The 25,739-nt window shown below is 44.6% G+C and overlaps 1 protein-coding gene across 2 annotated transcripts in view; it reads right to left on the reverse strand.

The window, feature by feature from the left end:
• ITPKA (inositol-trisphosphate 3-kinase A) overlaps positions 1-12,108 on the reverse strand; it is a 38,388-nt gene extending 26,280 nt beyond the window's left edge. Inside the window, exons 1-2 of one of the 2 annotated variants that reach the window (XM_062635760.1) lie at positions 11,280-12,108; positions 10,907-10,957 (exon numbers count right to left, since the gene is read on the reverse strand). In XM_062635760.1, the coding sequence (XP_062491744.1) occupies positions 10,907-10,957; positions 11,280-11,783 (555 nt within the window). In that variant the 5' untranslated portion in view covers positions 11,784-12,108. The remainder of the gene's footprint in view (positions 1-10,906; positions 10,958-11,279) is intronic. The other variant, XM_062635761.1, reaches the window with a different exon arrangement.
• Between the last annotated feature and the right edge of the window lie 13,631 nt (positions 12,109-25,739).

A 25,739-nucleotide genomic window follows, 5' to 3' on the forward strand; every position in this document is an offset into this window, starting at 1 on the left:
TAAATATGGAGCAAGCAGCAGCTTCTATGCTAGATTGAGTATGAGTAGCAGAACCCAAGAGTGACCAACATCAGTACACTGGGGCTCAGCAGACAAAAAGATTGACACTGAAATACCATTTGCAAGCAGTTTATGGCTTACATGCCACACAGGGGAACAAGCCATGCAAAAAAGTTAATTTCACAAGCCAAGACTGATTTTGCTGCCTTGTCTGCTCTTTTTCTTGGAGAATATAATGTAAAATGAAAATTGGCAACTTGACTGCATTCATCTTATAGCCACCCGTGTCCCAGACGGGATTGCTGCCTATACAATCAGAGGATTGAAAAGGCAGGCTGGGATCAAGACACACAACGATGACAATGGGAGAGGATGTATTTCTAGAGAGAATGCAGAATAGCCCAATGGATAAACAGGGATACAGGTAAAAAAAAAAGATAAATCATTAGCTTTCTGTCACTCCAATTTCAATCCTGGAATGGGAAACCATGCTCAGGACATCAGGAAATTCTACTGCTGGAGAATGACTTGGAGACTGCTGGTGTAGTCATCAACAAGCATATAGCTACCAGATAGCACAGGACTTCTCCCTCCCACCCTCATCTCATCGCTGAAGGCAGTCAGTCACATATTCTTGCTTGGTCTTGCTATAAACTTTGGGTAAACAAGTAATGAAACTGTTACAGGGGCCTGATTAGTGCCCAAGACCAGGCAGATCATGAGGCCAAAGAACTCCAGACACTCACTTCTTCCCAACATATTTAAAATACAGCTTCTTTATTTTTTCTACTGAATGCCTTTGGTAGCATGGTGGCATCATGAGCAAGTGACAGGCAAAAGCAAGTCTGAAAGTCAAGAATCTCCACTTTAAATCTTCTCATAGGATTTCCAACAGAACGGCCCGATATGTCCTGAAATGGGTACCTCTGGATTAGTACAAAGGCAAAAAATGTCCTGAATTTTCTAAATTCCACAGAGCAAGAGAATACAAACCATATCCAATTATCAGCCCCAAATTGCGACACTCAGCATCTCGCACTATGAAAAGCGAAAGCTGGAGCGTAGGAAGGTTTCCTAGTTTCTTCAGATTACATTTGCCTCTGAACAAAGCTGACCCTTTGTGGAACCGGCGCCGCCGTTCCTACAGAACATGCATGGGTGGGAATGGCTGAGGAGGGAACCCACAGCAATCCCAGATTATCATCATTAGAACATTCAGGTCAAGTGCACTTAGCCAACAACCCACTCAAACCTCACAAAAGATAACAAACAGCTGATCTGCACAAACACTGTTCACAGAGATTTTTATCCTTTCTATCACGGCATCACGTAAAGCATACAGCAATGGAGAAAATTACACAGACCACCTTTTAAGACCTGCTCTAGTTCTGCCTCTTTCAGAAGATCAGGGTCTCAAAAGCCAGATTTCCTGTACAGCCACCAAAACACAAAAAGTCTTTCTATTTCTGTGTATCTCATTCTTCTGAGAATTGCTCTAAATTTACTCACCTCAAAGGAAGACAAAACCTGTTTGCTTCAGACCAGACAATTCCAAAGCCTCAGCTTTTTCCAAGGCTCAAAAAACATACATATTGACATCATTAGAAAATTTCTGATGAATCCTCTGAAAAGCTTGCTAACTGAAATTTGGCAAAAGGAAAGTTTTCAGAGAAGCAGGCTATGGGAACAGCAGGAGCCAGCCTGACCAAATCTGGCAAACTGTAAGAAAAAGTTCATTTGCAGTAGTTGCTCATTAGCCTTTAGAAATTACCTTTAGTGGAGACTGCTGGGCAAAGCACACACAAAGCACTGATGGAGCTCAGCTGTGAAGGGTATGTTCCCATCCCACTCCTCAGACACAGGAGGTGAGCTTGAGGCGGCTCAGCTGTGCATAAAGCACGAGGCAGCTGTGACCCAGGTTTGTCCTGTACAAGAAGGCCATCTCTCACTGGGCTTGAAGAGCCTCTTCAAGTACAGGACTCCTTTGAGTGCCCTCTTTAGCACAGGCACATTAAATGGGCCACCCAGCTCTGGCTCATTCTGCCGCACATGCTTTGGAAACAGTGGATGAAACATCATTGTCATGTATCAGCATCTTCCACTATTGAAACCTGTTCAATGCAGAATTATGTTTGCACTGGAACTTTAATAATGTCTTAAGTGCAAAACTGAGTACTCAAAAGCTATAAATTTTCAGAATTTAAGTTTCAGGTGCAAACTTTAGTTAGTTATCCTCTCTATGGCAATGCTTACCCTTTTCCTGCAGAGCTTATGATATAGTTTTTAATTACATAACAACATGCTGTGGTTCTATTCATTCAGTGTAAACAAACAATTCCTGACACTATAAAAAGCAGCTCTTTGTTTTTATTCTGTGCTCAGTGGCTTTACCATTTTTACTTCACTTACTGGAAATCTACCATAAACATAGTAACTAAGTTGTACGTGGTAGCTTAAGACAGCCACCAGTGCAGTAGTAAAGTGCTTTCCAAATTGTTACGAATTTGTTTTCACAATCTCTGCAACAAACTGTTTTGCTCATATCTTACAGGGAAAATACCGCAGGAAATGTAGGTTAATATGAAAAGTACCCGCTGATTCTGAAAGCCCAATCTGAGGTGTCACTTTTGCTTTTCCTAATACCTGGGGTTTTACAATACTGTAGAACAGTGTTGTAGAACACTTCCCGTTAACTTCAGTTGCAGGTACAAATGTTCAGCATTTTTGCTAGTAAGACCCATACTCTCAAGTCATAGAATCATGAAATGGTTTGGGTTGGAAGGGACCCTAAAGCTCATCCAATTCCAACCCCCTGCCATGGGCAGGGACACCTTCCACTAGAGCAGGTTGCTTCAAGCCCCATCCAACCTGGCCTTGAACACTGGCAGGGATGGGGCAGCCACAGCTTCTCTGGGCACCCTGTGCCAGCACCTCAGCACCCTCACAGTAAAGAGTAAATCCAATCTAAAACTACCCTCTTTCAGTTTTAAGCCATTACCCCTGGTCTATCACTACATACCCTTGTAAAAAGTCCCTTTCCAGCTCTGAAGTTGAGTGAGGATGAAGACACACCTGTGCTCAAGAGGGCACTCAAAGGAGTACTGTGCTTGGAAAGGCTCTTTGGTTCCGGTGGGAAATGTCCCTCTTGTATTGTGCAAACCTGGGTCACAGATGCCTTTTGCCTCATGCACAGCTGAGCTTCCTAAGCTGCCTCCTGTGTCTGAAGAGTGGCATGGGAACATACCCTTCACAGCTGCTCTCCTTGTCTGCATTACATACAGATTCTGACCACCGCCATCACCTCAAAGGTGAGTAGTAGTAACCCACATTTGATTCTGCACTCCATCACAGGAAGCAAAGGAAGTAGGGCACAGAAATGACATGCCGTCCACAGTGAACCTCACTGAGAAGAACCACTGCAGTGTTCTCAACTGTATGGAGCTGCTTGGAAAAAAAAAGTCTAAGACACAAAGAAAGCTGTGTTCTCTGTGGCAGCTCAGAGTAGTGAAGGCAGCTAAAAGCTAAGACTGTATCATTTATGTCAGGATGTGACAGAGACCAGGGGACAATCATTTACGTTGACAACAAATGATGATTTCCTACCAGCACTGGAAAACACAGACATACTCTTCCTATGCAGTGTTCAATATAATTTACCAAGAGACATTACCCTTATTCACATGAAAATTATATGAGGACTACAATAGTTTGTACTTTTCTCTGATACATCATAAGTGAACTGTGCCATTGCCACTAGCTTTCTTATTCACACAGTCCTGTGACACCCCAACTTCCTGCAAAACAGGTCATCATTTGGTAGACTGATGAATCATACACATTTCAGTTCCCATTACATGCAGACATAACATGTATCTATAGCTATTCTTTATCACCTGTAACCACACCTCTGTTATCTACATGGCTCAAGTATGGATGAGGTCAGAAGGCTGACGAGGAACGGCAAATTGCAGTTGAATGTGAATAAAATAAAGGTGATACTGGTAGGCTGGGGTAAACAGTTCAGTTTGCATTCACTGCACCACCTTAGTTGGATATTCCAGCCTGTAGATAAGCAGTGATCCTGGATTCTGGGTTAATGCCAAGCTCCCACAAAGCAGCATCTGTGTCATGCTTGCTATAGTCATCAACTGGCTTGGAGATTCTGTCCCAGGCTCTAAATCTGCGTTGTGCCAGGTCTATGATATTGCTTTGAATGAGCTGCCAATTGGTCTTTGGCTAACTTCTCCCCAAGCTTGCCAAGGAATAGAAGGTTTGATAACAGGCAATAATAGCCAGGCCTGCTGGTTCAGGGTAGGTTCTATAACATCAGTCTCACACCTCCATGTTTTGGAATGTAAAGGAAAATTTCATCCCTTCTGGGAAGTTCAGCGTTTCTAGATACAAAAATCCCACCCAAATGCTGCTGTGTAGCTATGCGTTCTCTCACAAAAGATTCTCCATTACTGATAGGAATGGATCAGTTAAGCACTAGAAATGATATACCAATGTATTTACTAGTCTGACACTGGGTGAACAGGTAGCCTCTCTCCCTTCCCTATACTTTTGCTTAGAATGAGCTGATGGAGACTAACTCTTTCCTCCCCCCCACTTTCTTTTTTTAATGGTATTTTTCTTCATGTGTGCTATGGAGAGACAATCCATCTCACCCAACTTGTGGGCTTTTTAGAGAAAAACATTCTCTCTGTTGGTAGAGAATGTTGAGAAGAGCACTTAAAAATGCAATCTAAACCTACGCTACGTAAGATGGACTGACAAGCCAATTTTTCCTGCCTCAGCCCCCTTTCTCTGCAAAAACTACATTGACAGAGAAGGTAGAAGAGAGACAAACAGTGACTTGACTGGTGCTGTGCATAAGACAAGATCACTTTTTCCTTCCAAGATGTGCAAGGATAATATTACATTATCTGCCATCACATTTTATGGATAATCACCGCAAAATGCTGTTCGAAGATCCTCAGTTCCTCTCAGTCACTAAACACCTATCTACCACATAAACATAATGTGCATTCTCAGATTCCAAAAATATAAGCTGTATTAAGTTGCATCACACTGTGTACATTTAATTAAACTGATTCACTTTAACACATTCCATTTATAATAAACTTCAGATGCGAGTTAAGAGGTTATTTTTGCCTATGTTAACCACCACACAAGGATGAACACGTTTTTAAACAAACATCACACAAGCTTAATAGGTAAAAGTGTCAGAACCCCAAAACATTCAGACATGCAAAATTTTCAAACTATTGCTCCAGCCACTACCCTTGTTCCTTTTGAGACTGGCAGGGGTTTTCATAAATAAATCTTCAAATCTGCTGAGTCAATGATTGCTTGAGAAAAGCCTGCTTAGATATGCCCTCTTTAGATATGAATGCATCCCCTAAAGATGAGGAGGATGAGGATGTTAACTTTCTTTCCCTCTTTTCAGATACAATAAGCATTATAAGAAGGTTTGAACTGCGGAACTAGACATGCAGAGAAACTTTTATAACATACCTAATCCAACAGGTCCATAAGAAAAAAAATAGAGCTCTTTCAATTTTACACTATGCACCCAAGCAACATGTCCTTTAATGTAAAAAAGTGAAAGCTAAGAGAGGGAAACTGCTTCAAAAGAAGAATCTTGTAGCCTCTAAGTCACCATTTCGGATATACCCATGATCAGAAACTCATAACTGATAAGACACTTAATTGCCTCTCTCTTAACTGATTTGGCAACAGCTAACTTGTTTCCTACTAGACAAGGATCCATATTACTAACAGTCACCACTAGAACTGATAGGGCTGATGTTTCAATATACTCCACCACTCATGTACAAGTGGCGAAGAAACCACCCTCAAGCTGAAAGAAGGCTCCCAATTTAGAGGTTTGGCCCAATCACTGTGCAATGTGGAACATGCCCCATCCTTGGAGACATTCAAGGCCAGGCTGGATGTGATTCTGGGCAACCTGACCTAGTTGAAGATGTCCCTGCTAATTGCAGGGGGGGTGGACTAGATGACCTTTGGCAGGTCCCTTCCAACTCAAACTATTCTTTGATTCTATTCTTCTGCTGTTCACTTCATATTTGTTCAGCATACAAGAGAAAGATACCAGTATACAAGACTGTCATTATAAATCAGCATATTTTTTTAGAACCATGAAATGTATCCCATTAAAAGCAGTAGTTCCATGATCAGCAAACTAATGAAGCCTGGTTTCTACCCGAGTGGTAGCTACTGTCCTGCACCCTTATCAGAGTAACTACAGCTTGTTACTATCCCCTTATAAGCTTGTGCCAAAAAAACTCCAATCCCACTCACATTTCCACATCCCCCCACAAATTCCTCACCCTCCTCCCCTGCCCCTCAACTAATGTCTTCCATGTTCCCTAACCTCACCAGCACACAGCACTGTATGCTCCCTCCCATGCTTTCTCCCACTTACCTTCAGGACAAGAGACCCAACCTGCTGTGGCTGGCTCAAGCAGCAAGCACTGATGCGCTACCCAGTATGCACATGCCAATTTGTTAGTTAAGCAAAATAGAAGGCAACTGTTAAACTCATCTTGCACCTTCTTCCCCTGCAAAGAAAAGGTACGCACTTATTTTGATTTCCTCTCTTCTACCCAGAGACTCATCTTTGTGGAACTTTAAAGAGTTCTTAAAGAAACTTTGAGATGTCTATGCCACTGCCAAATTTGGCTGAAATCTACTAAAGTTGTGAAAATAGAATTGATAGAGTGATTACACAAGCTTTCTTTCCTCTGGAAAGTGGGCTAAAAGCCCATTAACAGTCTTACTTATGTCATCCCTTCATTCCCATTCTTCATTTAAAAATAACGATTCTATTCTACTGCATTAGCTTATGTAACCCACCCCTGAGCCAAACTAGTTGAAAATGTTGGTCTGTGTTTATTAAGTGTGTGTGCCTCTCTATGTTTGCCCATTTTAAGGTGCTTGGTATTATGAAAAATAATGGTGAGATCATCAGTGAAACCAAATAAGCTTCACTAACAGCTATCCCCCAAAGTTTCTGGACTGGTATCACTGCAAGCAAGAACTGAACTGCTTTTTCTCTAGCAAGCTGTCAGCTGTTCTCATGGTTACAGATCTAGGAATTTGGAATGACAGGTCACAGCTATGAGAACGAGTAGATTTATTTGGCATGTTTCTATCTAGTAAATAACATTCTCCTATGCAGAGGACAAGAGGCTGCTGTACATTCTCATAGTGTTTATTCTCTGTGAAAACCATGTTTTAAAGTCTCTGTCCCAACAAAGAAGGTGCTAACCAGACTTATTTCTTAAAATTGCTCACTCACAGAATGAAGACAAAAATATAGAACTCTTGCACTCTCTCTATTACTATAAATGGACCACTGGCACTTTCACTGCAAGATTCAACTGTGTATATACACTTCCCAGATGGCGTGAAGCAAGGGTAGAAAAGCATGCTTCCCATTTAAATGCAAAGGAAGACAAGGGAGTGTTAACTGCTGTCATAGGGTAAAATCTATTCTGTCATTTGGCTATTAAAAAAATAAAAAAAAATAAAAAAAATCAACCATTTATTTTTGATGAACTGCCAAGTTTTTGTGAAGCTCCAGCTATGGCGCTATGCAGAGATATTAGCACAGCTATGTGAAATTGGTTTTCGCAGAGCCACAAGTTCAGCTTAACAGGACAGCAGCAGAACAGGCTTCTCCCACACTTGCAACTCTTCCTTGCTGGAGGGGTCTTCCTCCAGGAAGCCAGGGCAGTCCAGTTGCCAAAGCCTCCGTTAATCACTGCAAAATGAAATGCAGAACTTGTGCTGAGGAACTGGAACATCACCCACTGAGCTTCTTTCAAAGGTGGGTCTGCCTAGATGGGAACAGCGCTTTGTCCATGCTGAGCCAGGTTGGGACTCCTCTTATGACTCATCAGTCATAAGTCCCAAGGTATTCATTCCCCCAGTAGGGGCCCTTCTACTCCAGGGACATGCCCACATACTGCTCTCAATATGAAACAAAAATGTAATGTTGTCATGATGTGCCAATTCATCCAACTCAAAATGCTCTGTGAAACGCTTAGCTGAATCACTCCTCCTCTTGGAGAGCTCTGTTTGCCTAGGGAGCTGCCAGGGAGAACCATCCTCCATAGGGCACAGCTGGAGACAGCGCTCCCAGGCTTACCATCCCAGGATTTAAGGCCTGGCAACTCCAGGGCAGCAAGCCCTGTACACAGAGGAAGGGCTCCATTGTTTCACAAGGGCCCACACAGTTAGCTTGAGAACACACAATATTTCAAAGACCCAACTGGTTATTGATTTCCAGGTTAAGAGAAGAGAGGCCTCCAGCACAGAAGCCTGGGAGGACCTTCTTCAACTTAGGTCTCAAGTTCCCAAGCCTGCAGATGGAAGCCTTGAAGCCCTGATAACAGGAACATTATCAGAATTTCTACTCCTGCAGTTGAAGACCTGGGCAAGTTTCCAAGGCACTGGTAGGCTTGACAGTCCAGCAGTGCTCTGAGCACTGGTCTGATCTTAGCCATGAGGTGCCAGGCTCCAAATTAATTTCTAACATTTCCAAAGCAAATGTCTAAGGAAATTCCAATACAAGAGAAATTTTAAAATGTCACAATTTCCCATGGATTAGGTAATGGCAAGTTTGGCCCACCTCTGGCTTCAGTTTCCTTCAGAAAAGTCTTCATCCTATGTGTTCCACTAGGAGAACAAGCCCTCATCTATTAAAATACATACACTAAAAAGAATAAATATGAACAAAACTTGCCTCTAAACAGAATCTTCAAAACATAAACCCGTTCCTCAGGTTATCATGAGATTTCTAGTTATTTTCACATTTATGTGCCTGCCTTGAACCTGAAGGCTTCTGTTCTAAAACATGCTTACTCATGCGGCCTCAACATTAATTAGTAGAATGGACACATTCTGTAAAGTTCAACCCATGCAGGTACAAAACACAGGCCCCTACTTTAGTGAAGCAGTAAGCACGTAACACACCAAGGAAACAGTGTCTGTAAAGCCTGAATGGCTGAGCACAGGGATGGCTAGTATCACAGCATTGCCTGGTACCAAAAGGCATCAAACACAAGGACAATCCTGTCCTGGTCACCTCCAGGTACCAGCAAGCACACACAGTGCAGCCACCTAAGATGAAGGGCAGTATGCCTGACCACAGGAAAACTGAAGATTCCCAGGATATGACCTCTCAGTGGGTAATGCACCAAGGGAAGGAGGATGAGCTACATAAGCATGCATTAAGCAGATTAAAGATTTGTCCCATTTAATTTATTAAGCAATGTCATGAAGTTGTTGATAACTTCGCTCTGCTGTTTTAGAGTCCTAGGCACCAGTCCCAGCTCTGGTCTGCCAACTTGCCACAGAGTAATGAGATAAAGAACAGTCAGAATACAGGCTCCTGGTGGGCAGTTTGCCCCAACTTCCCCTACACTGCAGGCATGGAAAAGTAACTTGGCTTTTAAAAACACAAAGAATCTACCATTTGAGTTAATACTTACTTTACCAAGGACACATTAAAAAATCCTGCACTAAACTTGGGAAACCTGTAAAAACTTTCCCAAACAGTGGAGTCTCATAATACTATTACAGCTCTCCATTTCCCACACACCTAAAATGCTGAATGTCCTATTCATTAAACAGCTATTTTTAGTTTACTATAAATCATTGTTCTTTACTTTTACAACTTCCTTTTCTTGTAATTAAAAGGTGCCCAAAGCCTTTTCTGACTTTACAGTGTCTAGAAACTTCATGTAATTTAAAAGTACCACTCACATCCACTTATGCTTCAGATACATGTGCATCATTCCCTGTCACTCTACAGGGAAAGATAGAGCTCCAATGAATGATTTAGGACTCAATATTGCATATACTTCCAATGACTTCAAAGATGCAGAAGCAAACCTTAAAGGTAGCATGGTTTCTTGCCTGAAGAATTGGTTTTGCTTCTGCCTATATTCACGGACAAGTTAATCAGATGCCACAACGTCATCTCAGAGTTCTCCCTATTGCTAAAGGATTATCACTAAATTCTTGCTCCCTATTAACCACACACACAGCCCACTGCAATAGCAGGGGTACTGAGTCAAAGGACCCTTAGGGTTTTCCATCTTTTATTTTCTTTTCTTCTGCTGCTTTCACAAAATACCCTCTAGCACAACATGTATTTTAGAACAGAAAGCAGAACAACAGTAGTCGTTTCCCCTACGCACCAGATTCTATCTCAGGATCAAAAGTACAAATTAAGTATTATTATTAGCGGTTTCTTGATATGCATTATGACAAAGTACAAAACCTTCTCTTTCTTTCCGTCTTCCAAAACCAGGCCACAAGTTGATGCGAACAAAACTGATGCTGTGCACAACATTTTAGCTCCTGTACTCTTCGTCCTCTACAGTAGTAAACCTACAATTACCATGAGAAAAGTCCAGCTGGAGGTATCACCTACAAGTTGCTTCTTGCTTATACATTATTTCAGAACATACGCTCCGCTTGAAAACAATTCTGTGCCTACGAGCTGGCAGCAGAACAACAATTTAAGTTGAGGTCTCAAAAACGGTAGGAGGGGGAATTTGCAAAAGCAACATATTTCAGCTACTTTTTACCCCAAGAAGCATACCATAAACAGTCAGGCAAATATACATCAAGGATCATGAGAAAGCAACTAACTATATGCCTTTTAAAGTGCACTTCATGGATGAAAGCTGCCAAATTACAGACGGGATTTACTGAGAAGAATGTGTTACTGCCAGAACGGACAAAAGCATGCATTCTACCCATTCCAAGCTCCTCCCCATCTCCTGTCATGCTCACAGCAAGAAGCAGCTCAAAAATTGACAACCACAGACTCCAGGATTGAAAGAGACAAAAAAACCCACCAAAAAACCTGCTGGCAAATGATGGGAAGAATTTTATTTTGGAGATCTGATAAAGGAGACTGGAAAAAAAAAAACACCAAAAACAACAAACAAACCAAAACAAAAGGAAGCAGAAGAAAAGAACCCACTTATGATCCCCGAGTTCTCGGGACATCAAGCAGTTTCACAGCAGGAAGGAAACAGCGCGCACCTGGCCGGGTTTGAGGAGTCAACGTGCAGCAGCGTCTTTCAAACAGGCACAGCAACCGGTACCCGGCACCACGCTGCTGCCGGCCCCAGGACAGGAGTTTCCCGGAGTTCGCGTGGAGTTGGGTCATGGAAACCTCACTCCAAGCGGGAGCACGCAGTGGCAAACCGTCCCCGTCCCCCAAGACTCCCTACCTGGTTGGTGTCCTCGCCGTGCTCCAGGTGCACGATGCCCTGGCTCCTGCACTCCGTGTCGCTCAGCACGTCGTCCTCAGAGTCCTCCAGGAGGGACGAGGAGCCGGTGGAGGACAGCGAGGAGGTGGAAAGCCGTCGGGACTGCAGGTGCAGCGAGCTGTCCGTCCTCAGCCAGCCGCCCTCCGTGTGCGGCGGCTGCGCCTGGGGGCTGCCCTGCGCCTCCTCGCTCTCCTCGGCGGTGACGGTGAGCCGGGGGATGACGGGCGGCAGCACCCCGTTGGGGGGCCGGCAGCCCCTCTTCGCCGGGTCGGGCAGCTGCCGGGCGGCGGCGGCGGCGACAGCGGCGCAGCGAGCCTCGAAGAGGGAGCGGAGCTCCCCGACGCTCAGCCGCTTGGACCGGCTGAGCTCCGGGCTGCTGTGCAACCCCGCGCGGGGCTGCATAGCGCGGTCGGCGCCGGGCGCCTGCGGGGCAGCGCCCCAGGGCCGGCGGCCGGGGGCGTGCATGGGGGAGCGCCGCGTTGCCGCCGACCGCCCGGGAAACTTCTTTGTGGCTCAGCCTCCGGCCGCTGCTCGCAGAACGGCGGCGAGGCTCATCTCCAGCCCGCCCTCCCTGGGCAGCCCCGACTCACCCGCGGCGACAGCCGAAGGCAGCTACCGCGCCCGCTGACCCGGCTCCAGGGCCATAGGGGCACGATCAACCCCCCGACACCTCCCCGCTCCGCCTCGGCGCCGAGGGGAGGAGCGAGCCGCGCCGCGGGGAGCCCCGTCCTGCCTGCCCGCCCCTTCCCCGCCTCCGCCCTTTTGGTTTCGCTTTGCCTGAGGTGCCGCCTCCCGCCTTACCTCAGCGCCCACCGCCCCCGGCCGGGGGTCACAGCTCCCCCGGGGCGGGCATGGCGGCTGCGCGGCGCTCGCGGGCCGGAGGAGCCCATCCCCGCTGAGGGGGAAGCGGGGCGGGTTTGGGCGCCCTCCCGTCAGGCCCCTCAGGGCTCTGTGTGTGCGTGCGTCCCGCTCGTGGTGAGGCTGCGGGGCAGAGCGGCCTCCCGCAAAGCCCGGGCTTCCCTCGGCCCGCGCTCCGCTGCCTGAGCCGAGCGGGGTCAGCGCGCCTGAAGCCCCAGGTGCCGAGGTACCCGAGCTGAACGAGTACCGGCAGAGAGCACCCCCACCGCGCCGTTACCCGCTCGGCTCCCGCTCCTCACCCGGAATACAACGCATGCAGGGCTGCACGTGTGGTCACTGTAGCCATTAAAACCAGTGGAATGTTAAAGGCATCCCGCCGCGGGGTTACACCAGCTGAGGTGGTTATTAAAGCTAACAATTCTGGAACCAAACGCCAAAGTGTTCAACTTAGTTTTTGCTCATTTATCTCATTGTTTCCTTGCGCTCTCCCATCTGTCTCTTGCCATCTGTTGTCTTTCTCCTGGTGCTCGGGCTGCGAGCTCCTTGCAGGAGGGGCTGCACTCACCCAGCGCGTAACGCAGCAATGCTCGGGCCGCACTGGGACTCCCTGGTCGTCTGACACCATAAACTATTGCTATTCATTCCGATTATTCGGAATCTAGGGCTAAGATAGTCATAGAGGACTAAGAATTATTCGGCTGCTGCTATTTTGCAGCCCCATCTTGCAAGTTGCCTTTGGAAAAGTCAGTTTGAACAGGCACCTGACGACGTGTCTTTTCCCGTGCCACTCACAGAGCCCCAGAGCAGGCAGGAAGGCAGCTTCAGAAATAAAACGTCATAAATAAAACTTCATAAATAAAAATCCAGACGTTTTTGTGCGCTTTTCTGGAATTAGGTGGTGCCAAGCCGGGAATTTGGACCGTCTGAATTTCCAGATGAAATAGCCAAGGCTTTTGGTTTATTTAGTTCTTTAACCATTGTGGGGGTTGTCCCAAGGAGCTGCCAAGGGGTACGTGGTGGGATGACAGCTACCAGCAAAGTGTGTAAAAACACTGGTGGTAAAGTGCAGAAGAAAATGGTTGGCAGAAAAGCTTTTCACCAACAGAGAGAGAGAAGTGCCTGTAGGAGGGTATTCCTTCATGGTGGACCATAATGGGTTGAAGTTTTTTCTGGAAGAAGATAAAGAGTCACCACTTTGAGAATGAACTTTATAAATAGTTTCAAATTTTATAGTGCAGAAAGGCAGCCTCAAAACATGAAAACTGACTAGGCCCAATACATACCTAAAGTCATAAGAGTTTAATATACAGCATGATTTTATAATTGATGGTTTTATAAGAGGTCTCACGGCAGTGAATACATATTTAGAGTGGAAAACACAGAGGCCAGTTTTAAATGGCTATCCAAGATTACGCACACAGAGGTTGGACCCATTTAACTTACGTAGCTGTGGCAGCTTCCAGCTGTAGGTAAGCAAGGCAGAAAAGCATTTGCACACAGGAGAGAGGTTCAGTGGGATCTGTCACAGGCCAGACAGGAACCTCTTCCAAATGCCTGCTGCATGTGGAAGGACATTTCGGTTTCCAGCCTCTGTCAGCTGTTGCTTTCTCTGCTGACTCTGCAGTTACAGGTTTATGTGTGGTCTGTGATTAGGAAGCCTTATTTAAAAGGTTTGCTGATTCAGGAAACCTTAACCTTAACAACAGGATCAACAATTCACTCCATATAGGGCTAAGATTAGTTAATAGTTAGGTCATAAAATATAATTTTAAAGGTTTTACTTTCAGTTAATGAGGATAGAAGCAAAATATATGCAAACATTTAATTTTAATTAATTAATGCATGTATAAAAATAGAAAAGTGTCCTTTTAATAATGCTGATAAATGGTGATTGGTGATTGAATCTTACCTGGTTGGATAAGATTAGATGGGTTTTATTGGCTGCTTTTATAGCATGTCAGCTTTAGAGGGCTACTGATAGCTGAATTTTGTGTAAGATTTAGCTCAAAGTCTTTCAACACTACCAGGAGAATAAAGAGATTCTTCAGTCAGTTGGGTATCACCACGTTTGTGTGGAAGTGTACAACTGTTTTTAACAGGAGGAGTGGTGCTCTCGCTTCTGGCAAAGTGGCAATGACTCCTACTTTCCACTTGTGAAATCCTGTATTCCTGTCAGCAAAGGGCTATCAGCATCCATTAATGATGTTTGGCAGGAGCTAGATCTGATAACAGATATGTGTGTCCCTGTTTTACAGCTAGGTAAACTGATGTACAGGCAGTACATGAGCTGACTACAGTCATATAGAGAATCAAGGGCAGAAACGGGTGCTTCAGATTTGCTCTGCTACTGTAACCACCAGATCACATTCCCACCTCTAGGGGTAAAGAGTTTTGTTTATCGCAGTCATTCTGATTCATATTGGTATTGCTTCTGGCCACTGGGGCTCCTTGTTTCACGCAATCCTGCTACAGAATAAACTTTTGGCCTTTATTTCTTCATTGGGGACTGTAGTGATAGGACATGGGGCAATGGGTTCAAACTGAAACAGGGGAGATTTAGGTTAGATATAAGGAAGAAATTCTTCACTGTGAGAGTGCTGAGGCACTGGAACAGGCTGCTGAAGGAAACTGTGAATAGTCCATCCTTATCAGCATTCAAGGCCAGGCTGGATGGGGCTTTGAGCAATGTAGTTTAGTGTGAGGTGTCCCTGCCCATGGCAGGGGGTTGGAACTAGATGATCTTTAAGGTCCTTTCCAACCTAAGCCATTCTATGATTCCCATGATACCCCTTTATAAACAGTGTTATCATTAATCTATTGCTTATTCTTACTTCCTTTTAGTTTGCGTTCTCGTAGAGTGCATGAGCCTCGACAGTACAGAGGTAAAGATGCTAGGGGCACTTGCAAAAGATTAGAAAACTTTCACATAGACAATGGTTTAAATATGATGCAGAGGGGAGTCTTGGGCTTACCTTGGCCTACTCTGTACATACAAAAAACTGCCCACATGCGACTTCTCAGAGGGCTCTGAGCGTGACAGCTGGGAAACACCATGTCCTTCAATTCCTACCTGAGCATGACCTGAAATGTCATCAAGAGCTGTGATTCCCATGTCTCTCCTGGATACAACAGATGAAAGCAAGACAACGTTTATAAGTATTTATCTCTTTCAGGATACAATTGGGGGAGAAAAAAAAAAGATGGATACGTTTTCATTTAGGAAGGCCCTGTTTCAGAACTCAAAGGTACGTGGGCATGGAAGCTGGTCGCTTCTACGGGAAGATCCCACCTCTCCCACGGGCTTTTTCTTCGTGACTAAGGCTGAGGTTCCCTCCAGTGGCTGACGTGCAGATGACAGCTCCACGTGGAAAGCGAAAAAGACGGGCTGGCCTTCCGTCGGGAGCAGCGCTGCGAGCGACCATGGCCCCTGCCCAGAGGGGTGGGAGCAGAGCAGTTGCGGACTGGCCAGTCTGGTGTAGTTGGCAGCCTAGAGCGGCGGTGAGGGAGGGGATCCCGGCTTCAGTTGCTGTCTCTCTGCTACACACTCCATTGAGTGAGCAAGTCAGTGCATGTTATAGTCCTCTACGAACATAGCCAGATTAAATTATCCAAGTACACATGCAAGAAGAGAATGAGCCCTCGGCAACATTATCTGATGTGCAAGCACTTGCTTCAATAAATGGCAGGTCTTTATTTGTCAGATTAGTTTTTGTAGGCTATTTGCCACATTTCTCTGTGCAAGACTTGGAGTCTTTTTGGAAAGAACTCTAGACATCTGCTCAATGAATGCCATATGAAAAAAAAAAGAATTAGGAATCTGCTTTTACCTAAGAAGCAGCAAAGCTGTAACTCAGGCAGCAAATGTTAAAATCATACTGTGGCTGGGTTATTAAGATGTGCGGGGACACAAGCAATGCTTCAGCTTCAGCTGAACAGCTTCAGCTGTCCCCTACCCTGGATCTCTGGCCAAGAATCTGGATTGGCACATGCAGAAATTACCTCTTCCATTCCTCAGCCCTGCTGTCAGTTTAACTGCTAGTACCCCATGGTATCACCCCTAAGCAACCCAGAGGCTATGGAACATTGGTGACATGGAAAGGGAAATCCAAAGCTGCTGGGCAAACACAGGAAAGATGGTGTTGGATTTAAGCAGTGGAATAAAGTTGGATGTAGATTCCAAGGATATGACAACTGATTTAGCAGGGAATACTGGGATTTGAGCACATCCTCAGCTAGGACGGAGATGTAGTACATTGGTGGAAGTGAACAAGGCTGTATAGATCTCGATGTGTGGATCACGGGAACCTGCAGAAAAGAGACAATGAACTGTGAAGGTCCCCTCGTGGCTGGAATTAAAATTACGTTTCCAAGTCAAACGCCTGAACAAAAGTACCTCGAACTGTTCCTCTACCTTACATAGGCAGATGCAAGATGGGGGGGTTAGTGGGGAAGGAAACATGTCCCCTTGGAAAAGGGGTTGCAAGTGTTTGAGATCATAAAGTGACAGCCATGACAGTGAGAAGATACACAAGGATAAGGCCAGGGGGAAGGAAGGAGTGTACCCAGCACCCTGCTGCCTAAATGACTCACAGTGGACTGCTGACATACAGAGTGTAGAGTTACTCTAAAGGGAAAGGTAGAGAAGTAAGAGCTACACAGGAGGTGAAGAGAGGGAAGGTTGCAACAGAGCGGAAAACACCTGGAAGAAAAACCACTTTCTCCCACATCTTCCCCATCTCATGCTGCAGACAGTTGCTGTTCTTCCTTATGAAAGGAACAGAAAACGGCCTTTTCTTCCCACTTTCCTCTCAGCCTGTCACTGCTACTTTTCTCCCTCACACTCTTACTGCTGGCCTGGAGGCCAGTATATCCAGGGAACAGAACAAAATCAGGGAGAAGAGGGGGGCCCAGGGGTACTATCCCATGACGAGAAGCATGTGCTGAAAGAGGCAGACAGACACTGTAGTAACTGGCTGCAGCTTGTGAATTGTGTGCTGCCTCCTCAGAGCACCTGCAGCTTGTAGAAGAGCATGTGAAACACTGTCATGGTTTCTGCTTTTATTTTGCCTGTTCTCAGCTTAAATAAAAGATTCATCTTCCACAACTGTCACTTTAGAATAAAATCCATGCAAGAATGTCATAACAAAACAAGAGGAAGTTTGGCTGTCATGTGTGTGAGATGATTACAGGTAATGCTTCACCCTAACAACCAGTTCCCTGTGAGCTGTCTGAGAACTTAAATATGAAGATTTCATTTAAAGTTAATTACTCCAGTGAAACCACTTATTAGCTTTATGCTTTAAGTAAGCACAGTTGTTATTTTTGGCTTGCCATTCATAGCCCCTCAGAACACCGGGACATATTTGCCTGTGCTTACAGTGACGCTTACATTAAATTCTGTGGATTTACTCTTGGTTTATGGTTGTGTAAAGAAGAGCAGGATGTGTTTCATTGTGTATATAGACAGGCTGTTACTAGAAGTTTAATTCCCACTGTTCAACCTGCAATCCGGGGGTATATTTAAAGAACAAACCATGGTTCTTACCTGTCAGGAGATATTAAAAGGCATCTCAGCAAGAGGACATTCCACTTTTGAGACATATGAATGTATAGATTATAAAAGTCCCTCCAGACTATGGAAAAAAAAATGGAAGTCTGAAATAGCTAGTTTAGATTTTAACAAAGATTCAAGCAGCAGTATTTATTACAGCAACAAATACCTGAATCGAAATAGTCTTTTTAATGAAGAATGCTACTACATATATGTGATGAAAAATTTATATCCCAACAGTCACAGGCTTTTATTTCCCTTTTCAAGAGGGAATTTTATGGAAAACTCTTAGAACTTCATGCTGAACAATTGAATAGCTGGGGTTGGGGGGAGAGGAGAGAGGGAGGTTTAGTACATTAAAGATTTCTTTGTCCACGGTTTGCTTTGCCAGTTCATCTGACAGTGCTGCACTAAAAATCAAATACATCCTGAAAAGGCATAGGCACACTACAGTGATATTAATGATGCCATATGATTGTATTTTAAGCAAAAGGTAAGCAGGAGTAATTACTAAACAACAAACAACCAACTTTGTTTTAATGCAAGGGTCTCATTTGCACTTGTGCGAAATTACTCAATTTTTTTTAGAGGTTTTTAGGATATAGAGGTGCTCTTTGGCATGACCTAATTGCAAAGTAGTGCAAATCTTTCTATAGCAATGCCCACCTTTCTCTGCTGGCACACCATTTCCCCAGCTTTGTAGACTGGATCAGAGTGTGATGGAGAATTTGACAGGGACTTTTATTCACAGGACTTGATAATTTGTCCTCTGGAACCAACTGAAATACGAATAAAAGTAGAAATACAAGATGGAATAAAAATGGAAATAATTTGCAAAACTATTCAGGAGACAGTTTGGGATTTTTTGTTGTGGTTTCATAAAATTAAATATCTGCATGCTTTTTATTTATTTGCCTGTGAGACGTACTTGTACTTACACATGCTTTCCTTACTTAAAGTCATAGGAACAAATTTGGCACTAATGTAAGTACATGCTTACTGTCACTGTCTTCAAAGGGTTTTACACTACATGTCACTGACATATTGTTTATGTGAAGGGTATTGCAAAAGAGCATATTGCATAACGACTTGCAATCCCAAGCGCAACTACAAGCTGTGTTGAGCCCTGAGGAGAAGAGCCTGGGGGTACTGGTCAGTGAGAAGCTTAACATGACCCAGCAATGTGCACTCACAGCCCAGAAAGCCAACCCTATCCTGGGCTGCATCAAAAGAAGCATGGCTTGAGAGTTGAGGCAGGTGATTCTCCCCCTCTACTCTGCTCTTGTGAGACCCCACCTGCAGTCTTGCATTCAGCTTTGGGGAGTCCAACATAAGAAGGGTGTGGACCTGTTGGAGTGAGTCCAGAGGAGGGCTATGAAGATGATCAGAGGGGTGGAACACCTCTCCTATGAAGATAGACTGAGAGAGTTAGGGTTGTTCAGCCTGGAGAAGAGAAGGCTTTGGGGAGACCTTAAAGCAGCTCCCAGTGCCTAAAGAGGGTCTACGAGAAATCTGGAGAGGGACTTTCTGCAAGGCCATGTAGTGACAAGACAAAGGGGGATGGCTTTAAACTGACCCCTCCCGTAGCCTCGCAGGGCCGGGGCCCCTTTCAGCACCGCGGATAGCTCACAAGCCGCCGGTGGCCGTGGGCACCTTCCACCAGTTCCGGGACACCAGAGCCTTCCAAACCGACCCTTCCAGAAAGTGTAACTTTGGGGTTTCCGTGCCAGCGAAGGGCAGCTTGCTTCGGTAGGGCAGGTCACTGCGGGGCTGATGGTTCCAAAGCAGTGTGTAAAATCAAAAGAAGCTTAATGCTTGCGACAATCTATGTTGGTGGTTCTGTCCTCGAAACAGAGAACCCATATTCTGTGGTCATCTACAAGTCCGCAAAACCACTAGTAATGCCACTAAAAAGTGTCTGATAAGGTTTTTAAACATTCAAGCAACACTAACACTGTAACTGTAATGATAAATAATAAAATAAATAGCAGCATTCCAGTCCCTAAAGGGGTTGACAAGAAAGCTGGAGAGGGGCTTTTTATGAGAACAAGTAGTGATAGGACAAGGGGGAATGGCTTTAAACTGACAGAGGGTAGATTTAGATTAGACATTAGGAAGAAGTTCTTTACTGTGAGGATAGTGAGGCACTGGCACTGGTTGCCCAGTGAAGCTGTGGCTGCCCCATCCCTGGCACTGTTCAAGGCCAGGTTGGATGGGGCTTGGAGCAACCTGCTCTAGTGGAAGGTGTCCCTGCCCTTGGAAGGGGGTTGGAACTGGGTGAGCTTTAAGATCCCTTCCAACCCAAACCATTCTATGATTCTATGATAATGATGCTGCTAACATAAGCATGGCATTACCATTGATGCCATGTAACCAAACCCAGCCCAGTGCACAAAATGCTGCAAGACTAAATCAGTATAAAAGGTAGATAAAATAACATGTAAAAGGTATTATTAAGTTCTGGTTCTTCTAAGCTTTTTCTATGGTAATGTGTATGAAGGTTTTTTCATATTATTATTTTGAAATTAAAGCAGGTGGTAGGCTGAATGGAAAATCATCCCTGATTTTGCATTAAAGAAATATTAAATCTCAATTTCTGCTAAAGTAAGTCAATAATGGGGACCATCAGAGGATCTGCTTTCTGTAGGGCTATTGACCTTTTTCATTTGTTATTTTTTTTCAAATCAGAATAGAAATTGCTTTATTTTCTCCTTCATCCGAGTAGATAAATGATGACATTTCCTACGCTGTTGTTCTGATGGGTTTCTTCAATTCTGTGCATAAACAAACTACCCAGGACGCTGCCACAAAAGTTAGTACTGCCATATCCGTGTGCTGAGCTAATATCTGGCACTTGTCTTTGGTGTTTCTGCCATTTCTAAGAGCACAAAGAGTTCTCTTCATAGATTGCAGATCATTAGATTTGGTTTCCATCTCTGTTTCTTATTCCAAGACAGCAGATTGCTGGAAAAAGACATTGAAAACAAGACAGGAGTAAACCATCCATGAAGGACGTAAGGAATTACATTACTGCATTATAAGCCAGGGGTAGTCAATCTTTCAGCAAATTCTTCTGATTCATGTGGCAGAATATGTGGCTCAGCAACCAGGCATTCCTCCAACCTCCTTGTCGTGGTTTAAAACCAGGCAGAGGGCTCGTTCACTCACTCCCCCCCTTCCTTCCCTCCCCCTACTCCCAGAGGGATGAAGAGGAGAATTGAAAAGAATGCAACTCCCACGGGTTGAGATAAGAACAGTTTAGTAACTAAGGTATAACACAAATCACTACTGCTACCACCAATGATAATAATGATAAAGGAAATAACAAGGGAAGAGAATACAACACCTCACCACCAGCCGACCGATAACTTGGCCCCCCCCCGGCCTGACCAAGCACCCACCGATACCTCCTCCAACCCCTCAGTCTCCCAGCCCTTCCGGGTAACCCCCAGTTACATCCTGGGCATGACGTGCTGTGGTATGGAATACCTCTTTGGTCAGTTTGGGTCAGGTGTCCTGTCTCTGCTTCCTCCTGGCTTCCCCTCCTCCCTGGCAGAGCATGAGGCTCACAAAGTCCTTGGCCAAACCAAAACATCGCTATCAGCAATGTTCCCAGGCCGAAAGTCAAAACACTGCACTGCACCAGCTACCAAGAAGGAGAAACATGACTGCTACTGCTGAACCCAGGACATTATCCACCCCTTATTCCATACCATTCACGTCATGCTCAGATCCCACATTTTCAATACACCATTGCTCTCCCACATATATACATCCATATACATACAGACCAAGAGAAAAAGATCATTTTCTTATTGCATGGACCAATCCCTATAATGCTGCCGAGTCCATTCAGTCGTGATGTCAGGTTCATTCTCTTGTAACAATCTTTCAGGGCAGGAAAGGCTGTGTGCAGTATTGGATCATTGCCTGCTGATGCTGGTCGTTCCTTTCCTGTGGAACTCATCTGGTTCTATCAAAGTTCATTCTCTGTTGGGATGATGGCTGGAGGGAAGTCAGGGCCAGTTGCTGGTGACCTGAAGACATCTAGTTGATGGGCTATAAAAGCATTACACAGCAGGCAACAGCATACAATTGAGTTCACTGGCTGTTTTCCCCTAAAATCAAATCCCCTTGAGGTATACATCGGACTTCCCCATCTTCCCGCATTACCCACCAAGTATATCCAGGTCCCTGAGCAAAAACAATCCCACGAGTGGGTTTGCCTTTACCTGAAGCAGGAATAACCCAGACTGTCTTCCCCAGCAAATTCTTCATATGCACCACGGGAACTTTGTCCCCCTCTACAATATGTAACAGTTCTGACTGGGCTGGGCTGGCCCTGTTGGCATAGGCCAAGCCACAGCACGTCATGCCCAGGATGTAACTGGGAGTTAGCCGGAAGGGCTGGGAGACTGCAGGGTTGGAGGAGGTACGGGTCGGTGCTTGGTTGGGCTGGGGGGGCAAGTTATCAGTCAGCTGGTGGTGAGGTGTTGTATTCTCTTCCCTTGTTATCTCCTTTATCATTGTTATCATTGGTGGTAGCAGTAGTGATCTCTGTTATACCTTAGTTACTAAACTGTTCTTATCTCAACCCGTGGGAGTTGCATTCTATTCGATTCTCCTCTCCGTCCCTCCGGGAGTAGGGGGAAGGAAGGAAGGGGAGGCAGTGAGTGAACGAGTTGCCTGACTGGGTTTAAACCACGACACTCCTGAACTCATGGTCCTTTCCATTGTTCCATCATTTCAATGGGAATAGTTGCACAGTTTGTCCTAATAAACAGTGAAAACCAAAAGTACAAGGGGAAAAATACTACATACTTTTACTGGTATAAAAACCTATTAATGTGGTCTTTAACATCATGGAAGAAACACATCAAAGCAAAGAAAAATTACCAAGGGTATTTTGCTTATGCTTCCAATACAGTATTGCCTTAGGTAAGTACAATTCCACAAGGCTGCATGATGACCAGACAGGAAACACAAAACCCCGCATCCTCTTTGAAATTGCAAGGAGGAGAACTTTGCTTCCCAAGTGGAGTTGTTATCCACCTGAAGAAACCCTCTTTGGGGTTAGCTTGGGGCGGGGGTGTATTTTCTGGGGAGAGGTGGTGGTGGTGTTTGTTTGTTGGAAGTTGGCAAGGTTGACTGTTAATTAGTTATGATATATACTAACCAGAACCTGGGGGGGGAGGTGTATCAGTTGGAGGAATAATGAATCCCATTTCTCTTGCAATGTTATCAAAGTTCTTGCCAAAGTGTTTGAAAAATTGCCTCATGAGGACATAAGCACCTTCAGAAGTGGAAACACTGGGCTGAGATGATACAGAGAAACACATACGGAGTTTCTAGGGCTTTGTTTGCTGGGTTTCATTTTTGTTCTAGGAACTCCTTTTCCCTCACAGGCATTTTTTGGTCATTTTTATGAAAGCTGTTTCTTTTTGATACACACGCATATGGATTACTGGAAAACAATGTTATCTGCAGGTTTAATCGTGTAAATACAGCAGCAGAATATTGGCTGAGATTAAATAACAGAGGTATGGAGCTGCATTTCACACAGAAAATGCCTAATGGCAGATCGGATGCTCAGACATAACCATATATCACACCATGGTTTTCAGATCGTCTCATGAAGATCAAACTCAAAGAGATATTCAAAGAGGGTGAATAGACAAATATATCCCTGGGAAAAAAACACCGGAGAAGAATCAAAGCACACAAAAGAACATGCCTTTTCAAATGTGAGCAACTGAAAACTAACTGCTTCATAATTCATTTTTATACAACATTGAGCCATAAAGTTCAGTTAGAACTTAATGAAGGTGCTGATAAATCAAATCCATTATGCTGTATTTTCCTGCCCAGTTGCAGGCACAGTCCTCACATCTTAGCAAGTTAGGAAGGAAGACTTGAGGCAAACTGATGAACAAACTACTGAGACAAGAAACTCAGGGAAAGAAGGAGGTAATCGGAGGGGGAGAAAGAGCAGGCATGAGAGCCTTTTCACATCGGAAGAATTGAAACACACGAACCGTTAAGTACCTACCTCCCTTCGGGTAATCCTATCGTGCGTGGCCCACTCTGCACCACCAGGTGGCCCCACTTGAACTTGGATGAGTAGTTGGTTTCTTGCTGCACAGGCATACGGCGTTTCGAAGTCTAATTTCCAAGGGTGCTAGCTGCCAAAGGAAAAGGAAACAAAACTAAACTAAAACGAAACTAAATAAAACATCTAAAAGTCTGGGTGTATGAGGCTGGAGAGTCTGAACAGCTCCAGGTTCAAAAGCTGGATTAGAGTCTACATCTCACGTCCTGGGTATATTTGAATGCAGTGTCATGGTTCAGTCTTAAAAACGCAAGAGGCAATGCCCTTGTGCAAGAGTGACATTGAAATGACAGTACAAATGGGAATGTAATATGTGACACAGCACAGTTCATGCTTTCAATCTAGATGGCACTTGTAAAGTTACAGGGTTGCACCCGGTTTTGGGCCCCATGCTTCCAGAAAGGAGGGGAAATCAGCAAATGTTGCTTTCCAAGCATCTGTTTTCTCTCCTGTCTACAATCACTTGAAATGTCCAGGCTGGACAAGCGTGAGCTCAGAAGCCTTGAGGCATTCTTGCTGGTCAGCGTGTACAGGATGTGCCAGTCCCGCACATAAAAGACTGTGATTTTCCCAAGACCCAACAGCTACAGCACCAAATCCTACTTTTCTTTTCAGACTACAGCATTAATTCTGGAAGTGAAAAATTTTGTTCTAGAGACCTCTTTAGCCTTAATTGAAATGTGGAAAGCACTCCACATACATAGCTGTAGCATAAGCCGTATTCACTCATCTGATGGGTTGATGTAATGCTGTGTAAGTATCTGAATCAGTTTGCTGATCTATTTCTGTATCAAAAATTATTGACATGCTTTTCAGAGTTCATCTGTCTCCCACCCTGGAGGAATGTTTTGTGGATGTCTCCATAGTCAGACAGAAACGGGAAGCACTGCAGTACAGCCCTGTAAAATATTACCAATACCTGTACAGTGCATCTGTTCCTTGCTTGCAGGTGCCTTATCCTGAGGAAGGGAGGAGCAAATATTCACTGATATACTAATTTGTTTATATATTTTATCCTTCAGACACCACAAGATCATTATACAAATTCACAGAATCACAGACTGGTGAGGTTTGGAAAGGACCTGAAAGATCATTTAGTACCAACCCCCTGCCATAGGCAGGGACGCCTCATTCTAGACCATGTCGCCCAAGGCGCTGTCCAGCCTGGCCTTGAGCACTGCCAGGGATGGAGCATTTATCACTTCTCTGGGCAACCTGTGCCAGTGCCTCACCACCCTCACAGTAAGGAACTTCTTCCTTGTGTTTAAGCTGAAATAATCAATATAGGCACCTTCTCTTTCAATGATAAATTTAAATTGTTAATTGTTACTGCAGGGTGTTGCTTGTGTCGAAGTTAGAGGCCCTTTCAGGTAGACCTGATTACACCTTTGCCTTCTAAACTCACAAAATCCAAGCTTTATTAGAACAAAACTGGAGAAAAAATTAAGCAAACAGGAATTGCAGTACATGGTCTTTACTAAGGCTGAAACATAAATTCATATAGAAAAAATCATATGCAGTTTGCATATGAAGTGGTTAATACAGCTATTTCAGAGCTATTTTTTATGTATATTAATACAAACTTAGAGAGACTAAATGTTCTCCTCTGCTCCAAAACCTGCAGTTTGCAGAATGGGGAGGCCAAATCTCTTTTGGATGCAAACAAAACACCAAGGCCTGAGTAGAATGAAAATCCTTGGCAGAAGCTGTAACAGATGCCTCACACGTAGCACACAGTCAGCTGCCAGCAGTAAAACAGGGTAATCCTGAAAGTCCTGCGACTGGTAAATAGCAGGAACTTAGGGAACACGTCCAAATTCTGACATGGTATACAGCTAAGTGGGTATCTGGCTATGCACATCAACAGCTAAGTGGGTATCTGGCTCTGGACAGCAACGAAGAA

Source organism: Pezoporus occidentalis, unplaced genomic scaffold (genome assembly GCF_034315485.1).
Source record: "Pezoporus occidentalis ecotype Australia unplaced genomic scaffold, CSIRO_AGI_Poc_V1 ctg46, whole genome shotgun sequence".
In the NCBI taxonomy this organism is placed as follows: domain Eukaryota; kingdom Metazoa; phylum Chordata; class Aves; order Psittaciformes; family Psittacidae; genus Pezoporus; species Pezoporus occidentalis.